The 10,661-nt window shown below is 39.9% G+C and overlaps 1 protein-coding gene and 1 long non-coding RNA gene across 3 annotated transcripts in view; one reads left to right on the forward strand and one right to left on the reverse strand.

The window, feature by feature from the left end:
• Positions 1–256: 256 nt before the first annotated feature.
• Positions 257–10,661, reverse strand: part of LOC106887469 (alcohol dehydrogenase 1) — a 33,004-nt gene continuing 22,599 nt past the window's right edge. For both annotated transcript variants that reach the window (XM_014941008.1, XM_014941017.1), the window contains 8 exons: positions 9,200–9,301; positions 7,645–7,783; positions 6,134–6,221; positions 5,806–6,025; positions 4,846–5,106; positions 4,218–4,353; positions 2,505–2,643; positions 257–997 (listed from right to left, as the gene is read on the reverse strand). In XM_014941008.1, the coding sequence (XP_014796494.1) occupies positions 973–997; positions 2,505–2,643; positions 4,218–4,353; positions 4,846–5,106; positions 5,806–6,025; positions 6,134–6,221; positions 7,645–7,783; positions 9,200–9,301 (1,110 nt within the window). In that variant the 3' untranslated portion in view covers positions 257–972. The remainder of the gene's footprint in view (positions 998–2,504; positions 2,644–4,217; positions 4,354–4,845; positions 5,107–5,805; positions 6,026–6,133; positions 6,222–7,644; positions 7,784–9,199; positions 9,302–10,661) is intronic.
• LOC106887518 lies at positions 965–3,611 on the forward strand. The gene is made up of 3 exons (XR_001411911.1): positions 965–1,012; positions 1,867–2,060; positions 3,401–3,611. It is a non-coding gene; the product is annotated as an uncharacterized LOC106887518 (long non-coding RNA).

Raw genomic sequence — 10,661 nt, forward strand, 5'->3', positions numbered from 1 at the left:
GATTTCCTGCAAACTGTTACCAGTCACCTGTTTGTTCCTATTTACTCTGTATTCACACTTAAAGGTTAGGAAACCTCCCCTTTATTTAATAGAAACAAGTAGCAATACTTGATGCACCATCATATTTCTTCACGTTGTTTCCCAGGCATCAGATGCGCTTGTAGAAATTGACCAAAGATCTAAAACCATAATGATAAAACAACTAAAACATCCCCAAGAAAGAGGTTCAAAGTTGAAAAAAAACAACCAACCAAACTGCAACACAGAACACTACCACAGCAGTTTATTATATAAAGTGCTTGAAGTGTTGATTTGGTAAAATATCCAGTGGTGAGACATTCTGTAGTACCTAAGTCTATGATTTACTTAAATATCATCTACTGAAATTATTAATACAAACACATAGTCACTATATAAATTTTAATGTCTGCAGTAATTTCTTTGCACATCAGGTAATGGAATAAGGAGTAATTTTGCTGCCTCTCAGGTAATGGAATGCTAAAATCGTTCAGGATGGATACATAGTTCTGACCTAGAGTTTTACTGTGCTGAGCTGCGTGCACAAATCTATTAAGCTTGCAGTATTATGAAAGCCCAAAGAAACCATTTCCTTCATTTTTCTTTCATTAAAGGATTGCATATTAAAAGCCATTTTAAAAAATTCCAAGCCTTTCATAACAGCTGTGATAGCAGCAAGTCCCTTAATTCATAACTGGCTATTAAAATAAAATTGCAGCACAATACAGAGGATTTAAAGCAAGAATTAGGTGGAGAAAGAGGTAGGAGGAAAAAGATTATTTCATTTATAGATGCTGTGCTTGAAGTCTGGGGTTTGAGCTTGATCCTTTTATTCACGGGCGGTGGTGGCAGACCTTTCAGAAAAGTCTTGGGTTTTATTTCATATCAGTTGTGTTGGAGGATACTGTAATTTGTACAGGTGCTGACCCATCTGCTGCTTAACGACTGGGAATCCTAAAACACCAGGACACTGCGAATGCTGCAATATAAAATAGTAAGTGAGTGACTGTAGAACAGCCCCTGGGCTAACATTAGCAAAACACTGCTGTTTTCTCTGAAAATCTAGGCTACTGCTCTCAAGTGGGGCACTCCCTTCCCCCCTGCCCTGTCCCAGCTCACAGCAAAATGGCAGAGCAGATGTGCCAACCCTGCTGCAGATGCAGAGAACAAAATTCATGCAAGACTGCAAAGCCTTCACTCACGAAGCCCAGGGCTCCTGGCAATTAATCACTAAATACAGCCTGGGAAGTGCTTGGAGGGGAGAGGAGCTTAAATACACCTTTCCAGTTACAAATGGCTCTAAGGGTAACCTCTGAGTGGTACAGCGTATTCTGGGCTGAAACACTGAAATAATTTTAGTAGTTTTGCACTTAGTAACAATAATAATTTTACACTTAGTAAAAATGGTCAGCTGCAACATGCCTCTGTTTTCAGGTTGACCATCAGTATCTTAGCAAAGCTGATGTCGTCTCTGCCCTCACCACTTTCCCCTGTTTGTTACACTAAAATCTAAAAATAACATTTAAATCTCAAATAAGGACAGTCAAAAAATAAATTATGTGCTGCATAATTAAAACAAACCTCAGGGGCTAAAGTCTTCTTTTACATGCTTTTTATATTTAGAGCAAGCAACACCTAAAATAACTGCTAGGAAGTGGCAATGAAAAGAAAACACGAATGTAATTCTCCAGACTGTGTAAGTTATAAACAGCTAGAACTTTCAAAAAGGGTAGTCCCCACACATACTAAGATAAACAAATATATTTCCCACTTCTGCCAAGGAGAATTTTCAATTATTCCCATGGTGATTCTTGTCAAATGTCTCTAGCAAATAATTTCTGATTTCAGCATCCTATGAAAACAGAGCCTGAGCGGAACACGCTGGATATTTGAGGAATGAGAAGCACTAAATTCAGAGTTTGCGGTGTATATATGCACAAAGTACTCTCCTTTTCGAAAAGCTCCGAAGTTCAAGGTAAACTACCCCGTGACCTTAGGACTAACTGCACCGGGACTCTGTTCCCTAACTCCTAAGAGGAACGGTGAGTTGCTCTTCTACAAAATATAAGCTATTTCTGTGTTCCTGCTCCTCATCCTAAAAGCTGTCTTGGAATGCGATGTAGCTAACCCCTGGAGCTGTACAGCTTGGCATTACAAGGCTCCCTTGGGTGCGTGCTCTTTTCCAATGAGTGGTGGGCAGGGACTTACTCATTTGTATGGTCTTTTCTCCCTCTGCCACCCAGAGCCTCTGCTCAAACTAGAATCCCAGAGTTCCTCTGAAAGGAAAGACAGGGCCCACTGCATTTCAAAAGCTAAAGCTTTGTTGGCTTTATTGCTCCAGCTGCAACCCATGGACACCCATTGGGTGAGATTACAAGGCATAGTAGGTTGCCTTCCCTATTTTCTGCTGTGAAGTCACATTCTGTGTTACTGTACAGCTCCTTTAGGTTATTTATATAGAACCTTTACAATTAAACAATGTTTACCTCTTCCCTGTCCTTAGCAGATCAAATCCTTCATTGATTTTAGTGAAAGGAAGTGTGTGGGTTATTAATGGATCCAGTACAAATTTCTTCTTCATGTAGTCAGAAACCAGTTTAGGGACTGAATCTTTACTCTTCCAGCCTGAAAAAACACACAGAGAGTGGAGAATGAAACATTAAATGCTTGTGAAAATAGATAAAACTCATGGCAGTGTAATTTTTTAGATAAATTTTCTGTAGCATGATGAAATGTGGCAGGATGTCTTTACCTTTCTAGCACAGAGTGCCAGCAGGAACCATGGGGATAGCAGAATAGCATGATGAAATGTGGCAGCATGTCTTTACCTTCCTAGCACAGAGTGCCAGCAGGAACCATGGGGTGAAGTGTAGCTATTCTACGCATGACAAACCCAGTAAGTGCTTTACTGGTAGACCAGTAAAAATTTGAATCTTTACAGAATCCAAACTTTACCCCACGTTAACTATTGTTTAAACTTTTCTGTTGATATACTGTCCACTAAATCACACACCATACAAAAGCAAGAGTGCTGACATCTGTGTTGGCAACTGGCAACTTGATTGCCTGGTCTAAACTGGGGGGTTAGAGGATGGATGTTAGACCAGTAAAAATTTGAATCTTTACAGAATCCAAGCTTTACCCCACATTAACTATTGTTTAAACTATTCTGTTGGTATACTGTCCACTAAATCACACACCATACAAAAGCAAGAGTGCTGACATCTGTGTTGGCAACTGGCAACTTGATTGCCTGGTCTAAACTGGGGGGTTAGAGGATGGATGTATCTCTTTTTTCTTACAAACAGTACTAGATAAAGCTGTCTCAAATAGCAGGATGCTCTTCCAGAGGAACCTAATTTTTCTCTGCTATTCTATTCAGGTGTCTATTGAATACATCAGAGGAACTAGTTGTGAGTGAGAAAGCCTGCGTTGGAAACAAGTTTTCTGTGGCCTTCAGCTTTGTGTTGAGTCAGCTGGGGGCTTGCTGAGTGTGGGACTCTGCTGGGAGAGCTGGAAGAAAAAGAACTGGAAGTGACTGACAGCAGCTGGCAAAGGGCTCAGCCGGGATCCGACCTGTGTTGAAACCAGGTGGGTCTGACTCTAATGTCCTTTAGGGTGCTAAGTCTTCATCTCTCCCTCTCTCTTTTTCTTTCCGTCTCTTTCTGTCTTTCTATCCCTCTCATTCTTCTTTTTGCTCTTGCTCTTTTTCTCCCCCTCCCTTTCTTCTCCCTCCCTTTTTCCTAATTTTCTCTTTTTCTCTCTTTGTCCTTTTCTATTATCTTTCTCCTTTTTTTTCTCCTTATCTATTTTCTCTTCTCTATTTTTACCTCTTCTCCTCCTTCCCCTCCTGCTCCTTTTCTTTCTCTTCTACCTCTTTCTCTTTCCCTTTCTTTTTTCTCATTTTTTCTTTTTATTTTCTATTTTCTTTCTCTTTTTCCCCATTTTTTTGTCTTTTTATCTCTTTCTCTGCCTCTTCTTCTCTTCCCAACCTTCCTCCATTTTTCTCTCTCCTCCTCTCACAATTAACTAACAGTTCCTGTAATTAATTCTCTTTGTGCTGCTTTGTCAGCAAAACAGCTATCAGTATTATTTCCCACAGGACAGCCTAAGCAATGAATTTAGGTATATCCCATTTCATTCTAGTTGATTTACAATTTTCCCCAAGCCGGTTAAATCCCCTCTTTCCAAGCCCTTACCTCCAAAGACGGACCCTTTCCAGCTGCGACCAGTGAAGAGGAGCATGGGGTCGAAAGTGATCTTTTGTGCTGCTGGGGGCACTCCCACTATCACGCTGACGCCGTAGTTGTATTGGCAACAGGCCAAGGCTGCAATCTGCGTTTGGAACAGAGAGACACCCCCGAGTCACCCAAGATTTGCCACTGGGGCATAAAAGTTTGAATTCTTGCTCCTCCTCTCAGACCTCAGCTCGCAATTCATTTTTTTTGTAACTGAAACCACATCAAACAAGGTCTATGGTATCTGCTCACACCACTGTATCTGCTGTCATGGGTTAGCTGTGTCCTCGCTTTGTTCTGCTTCCCCATTTTGTCTTGGTCACTAGCCTGCTATTTGCTTTCCAGCGCTATGTGAGATTTAGCAACCCTGGTTGGGTCAGGGGAATACACTGAAGTTCCCTTTCCTAATTTTTTGAGCATGCTTCTGTCCCTGCATCTCAGTGGCAGACAGCTGGACTCAACAGGTTTGAAGTCAGCTGGACACTTTGCCAGTGGCTGTCAGCTCCTCTCCCTTGGTGCTTAGTGTGTTAGTGAAGAGAGGGCTAACAAGCAGCTAATGCCTCGTTTCACCACACCTTTGGTCACATACCATAGTTTCGGTGCGGCCGATGACCTCAAAGGAGTAGTCCACGCCATGGCCGGTCATTCCGATCAACACCTCGTGAATGGGCTTCTGGAAGTCTTTGGGGTTGACGCAGTCTGTGGCTCCCAGCTCCTTGGCCTTGGCAAACTTGTCGCTGTTGATATCGACGGCGATGATGCGGGAAGCTCCAGCTGCCTTGCAGCCCATGACAACGGAGAGGCCAACTCCTCCCAGGCCAAAGATGGCACAGGTGGAGCCTGGTTCCACCTATAATAACCATATAAACATGGCCTACTGTTACACTCTGGGTAAAGTACAGTGCATTTTCTTACTACCGCTATGTTTTCACTTAAACCACTTCTTGTAATTTAGAGATTAATTGCTGAGAAGGAATTTGCACTTGCATACTTACTAGTGCAGCAGCCAGCTATACTGTTACAATACTACATGTAACTAAGGTAAATTGTCCCTAAGATACATTTCTGAGACCAGGTTTTCATTACACCTGGTCTTGGCTTCAGGTTTAAACACAATTTTTTAATGATGCTTTATATTCCAGTGGCGTTAAGATCTGCAGTGTCACCCCACCAAAGACAGCACCAGCTGTAAAAGTCACATTCACATATTGCTACAAATTATGAGTGTTCCATTTATAGGCTTCTATGTATTCCAAGATTTACGATACAATAGAACCAACCAGCTCTGTTGTAACATTTTTCTAGAGGCGATAAAGGTATAAGAGAAAACTTAATAGATGGTAATAAGTATTTTTACTGGATTTTGAATTGAAAACTTCCAAGTGCTTTGGAGGCAGAGAAATTGAAGCAGGCAAAGTACTAGTATATTCTTTCCACCCTGTAGTCAACAGTCTATACCTCCTGGCTGCCATGCTGACGACCCTCTCGCAAGCCACACAATCCTCAACAGACCCCTTGAGATATCAGAAAGACCCACCATGATGCTTACCTTGGCAGTCTGCACAGCAGCCCCATAACCAGTTGAAAATCCACAGCCAATTAGACAAACTTTTTCCAGAGGAGCAGCAGAATCAATTTTGGCTACAGAGGATTCATGCACTACTGTGTATTCAGTGAAGGTACTTGTACCAATAAAATGGTGAATTGCTTTTCCCTTACAGGTGAATCTGGTGGTGCCATCAGGCATTAATCCAGCAGCTGAACCAATGCTGTTTGAAAGACAACCAGAAACAATGGCAAGTGAAATCTCGTGAATGTGATCAGGTTTGTATACATAAAAATCAAATAAGGGTTGTAGGTAACCCAGGAGAACTCACTCATTTTTACTGCACAGGTTACCCTTGGTGCTTAAGCAACTGCTGCACTCCCCACACTGTGGAACAAAGAGTGGAATAACCTTGTCTCCTAGAAATAAAACAGTAATGACAGAGGATTAAAAAAGGCAAACAAGAAGTATGCTGGTAAAAACATGAAGCGGTTGTATTTAATCTCTACACAAATATGCACTAGGAGTGCAGTGCTGGGTTTATTTCCTTCTGCTGCTCCTGGAAGATAAATCACCTCTCTCACATAATTAGTGCAAAATTATTACAACTAATTTCAATATGCAAAATTCCTGGTGTCTTTCATAGAACTGAGTCTGAGCTATGTCATAGCACTGTGTTAGCTGCTGACGTTCCTGAAGTACTCCTTCTGCAGTTCACTGCATCTTCTACTTAAAAGGAAAATAGTAATACACAGGAAAAGAAACCGAGATAAAAATTGACATCCACTATGACAATAGATTGGAGTGCCAAGATAACAGGGCTGTAAATTGTGCATACAAAGAATGGGAAATTAAGCATTAATTTGCCAGCCCTCTTGAGTCTCTTTCCTGTTTGCATTCCTATGTTTGCATTCCTGCAGTAAAAGTAAAATACTTGTCAGAGAAGCAGTGACACACACAAGCTAAGACAACATCTGTAATTCTACATGAAGTAATCTCTCTATATGATCAACAAAAGTACCACATAGCTTCCCTGTGCCACCCATTTTCCACAGCAATGATGTACGATAAATCCCTAATAATCTCTAAAGAGGTAATCCCTAATACAGATCAGTGAGTGATCTGGCAATTGTAAAATGTGGCTAATACTTGAACACATTGACAGTCAAGGGAAATCTTTGATTTCCTCTAAAAAATGGAAAATGCCTACAGAACGAGATGCCCCCATCATCTCAACCCTCAATTAATTTAGAACTGTGAAATAGGGTTAGTAATCATTCTGCTAAAGAAACCTTGCATGTCTTGGAGCCTTTTTTACAACTTGAAGGTGTGATTTAAGCAACATCTAAGAAATGTGATTTTGCCCATGTGTGGTATTCAGGCCTGCTGTTTCAGCTCACCTGGAAACACGTGGCAGCTAGAATTAGACAACAGTGATTTATGAACACAGACCTAAGAGAAAAAGTGGTTATAGTTATCACTGACATTCACAATATACATATTTGTTTGGAGTTAAAAGCAGAAATCTCTAATAAAACTTTTCCTTATCATACATACCACCCTGCTTTGGATAGACTTCATACTTGCTGCTACTACAAAGACACTGGAAGTACGGAGGTGGTAGAAGTTAACTACTTAGGTATTGTAACAAACTTCCTGGATAAAATCAACCACTTCTATGCAGATTTTGTGAACAGCACATCCCTTAAGGTATGCTTGAAAAAACTCAAAAGTTGGAACATTTTTCCTCTGCAATACAAGTGCTCACACACGTAATCATCTTTGACTTAAACAGGACTCTAGAAACTCATGATGGGATTTGTGTTCAGTGCTGTTTCGTACCTGGTTTCATTGAAGTTACTCCTTGGCCAACACTCTCCACAATACCAGCTGCTTCATGCCCAAGAATTATTGGAAAAGGCATAACCAGTGCACCAGTTATCACATGGTCATCAGAGCGACAGATCCCTGTAGCCACAATCTGATTTAGAGGAAATACAAAATTATTTCAGCATTTAACTATGCCATGTCATATACAGAAGTGAAATTATAACATATATTGGAGATATACCTTTTATCAAACTAACTCTATGGAAAAAATTTTTTACAATGAGGCTGGTGAAACACTGGCCCAGGTTGCCCAGAGAGGTGGTAGATGCACCATCACTGGGAACATTCCAGGTCAGGTTGGACGGGGCTTTGAGCAACCTGATCTAGACTGAAGATGTCCCTGCTCATTGCAGGGGGGTTGGACTAGGTGGCCTTTAAAGGTCCCTTCCAACCCAAACCATTCTATGATTCTGAGTCACTTGCTTCCCTCTTATATCACATATGCACACAACAAACCCTACAGGTAAAAAACCTACTTTTGGTTGTGATTCATGATTTTCATTGTTAGGCTTTAATCTACAAAAAAAAAAAGGCTCCTTTATGAATGTTTGCTGTGCACTACTGAGCTCTATGGGGATTCTCATTGATGTCTGGCAGACCATCTACCAATGGTCTACCAGATGTTCTACCAATACAATTATATATGAAGAACAGAATAAAACAAATTATTCCTAATATTAATATATAAGGACACAGCTATTAAGTTTATAATATTACAGAAATACAGGTCACTATAAAATAATCACCACATTACATTCTTTATAAAATGATAAACATTATCTATATTTTATATTGTTTATATGTGTGTATATTGCAATATATCATATAATAGGTATGTTATAAAAGATGTATTATACAACAATATAATATTATATAATTACATTCTAATTACTAGAGTATTTATACATTTTAATATATCTATATGTTATATATAGAAAAATATAGGCTACACACACATTTTACTTTTTTTCTTGCAGATATCATGGCAGTATTTCTTTTGAAACATTCAGGTATGTCTTTACATTTTTATTCTGACAAATGGAGTTGTCAACCCCATGAGGGTTCTCACTTATGTAACACTTGAAACTGCTCCAAAATGAAAACAGCTACTGAATTCCACTGAAAATTTCCCAAAATGTAACTGATACTCAATACCCAGTCAAAAAAGGAAGCTCCCAGCCCTACTGAGCTATTTCCTAGCACAGATTCCAAGTAGAAGTTCTTGCTCCATGCTATCGAAGGCTCAGATTTTTACCTTGCACTGTAATTTTTTCAACCTATTAGAAGCACAGGTGTCTTAGTAAACACAAAACCCAACCCTGAATTTTTATTTTTTTTTTCAAATAGCCTCATGATCAAATTTAGGACTTGAAGCATGTACCATAGGTGATCACTGAATGGAAGCTACTCACCCCATGAACGGTTTCTGACTGGATCCTAAAAATCTATAGAAAGTATTCTGACAAACATCAAGATCGAACATAATTCATAATTTTATTTTTAGTACCTTTATGCGAACTTCATGTGCTTTTGGTGGGGCAACTTCCACTTCCTCAATAGAAAATGGTTTATTGGCTTCCCACAATACTGCTGCTTTGCATTTGATAACCTGCAAACAGAGCAAAGAAAAAGGGAATGGCACTTGCGTTTACAAGTCACCACACAGACAGATTCTTAGATTTCTACAGGCGAAACTTCTGCTCATAGTTGGGGGAGGAGAGGGAAAACTACAGAAAAAAACCAACCAAACACAAAATGGAACAAAAAAGCCAACACCAAATCACAGTGTAAGCCCATTTTTTCCCCCCACCAAGACCATGTTAGACTTTGTTCACATTTCTGTCATACAAAGCTTTCAGCACCACATATGTATAATAGTCTCCTAGGATAACTAGATACCTTACCCATCCTCATTGCTCCTTTGTTCTTGAGTTTTCCAGTAGCAAACATTATTCAGGTACACAAGTTATTCTTTGTTTCTAACCTCCTTGGAGGATTATTTTTGCCGTGTTAGATTACTGGTGTATACACATATCTTCTTGAAGATGGCACACTAAATGATGCCATATACCAGGTTGTGATAAAGTCTGTATTGCCCAGAAATGCCTGTGTTAGGAGCTCACAGAATTGCTAAAAAGGGAATTCAGAGCCTTAATACAGGCATGTTGGATTACTGGTGTATACACGTATCTTCTTGAAGATGGCACGCTAAATGATGCCATCTACCAGGTTGTGATAAAGTCTGTATTGCCTAGAACTGCCCGTGTCAGGAGCTCACAGAATTGCTAAAAAGGGAATTCAGAGCCTTAATACAGGCTTATGAGCAATTTCTTACAGCCCAAGCTCAGCCATGAGGTGATGGCTGAGAGTCCACGATGCAAGTTTAGCACTTGCCTAAGTGTTCTGGGTGACTGGGACCCTGGCACTGGGACAGCTTAACACCAGTGTGCTGCAAAGTTCTCGGGGAGGAAAAAAAGGTAAAGCAATTTTTTAGCATCAAAACTTTTGAAGTAGACATAGAAATGATGTCTAATTGTCAACAGCAAATTGCCAACTAATAACAAAGAAAATAATTGCTAGGAAGTGCTAAACGCATGAAATAAAATAGTGCACTTTCAGCAGCCAGACCCAAAGCAGTAACGAGCACAACACTCTGAAAAAGACAGTCTAAAGAGAGGTTTGCACTGTATTTAACGTTTTGTATGTCAAATGCAAGCGTGATTAGTAAAAAATTCACAAGTGAGGCCAAAGATCACATTTTAAAGGACCACAATTTCAAGGAAACTTACTTTAAAAAAAACAGGCTTATGTATTTCTACTGTATTCCACATAGCACAATAACGATTCCACAACTTGCACGTGTAGTGTTTGTAAGAACAAAGATACCTAAGAACTGCAGACTGCGGAGAACAAATCTCTCCTGCAATTAGAGATTGCTTAACTATGTATTGCTCTGATGGTTGAGTCCC

Source organism: Calidris pugnax, unplaced genomic scaffold (assembly GCF_001431845.1).
Source record: "Calidris pugnax isolate Ruff unplaced genomic scaffold, ASM143184v1 scaffold34, whole genome shotgun sequence".
NCBI classification, from domain to species: domain Eukaryota; kingdom Metazoa; phylum Chordata; class Aves; order Charadriiformes; family Scolopacidae; genus Calidris; species Calidris pugnax.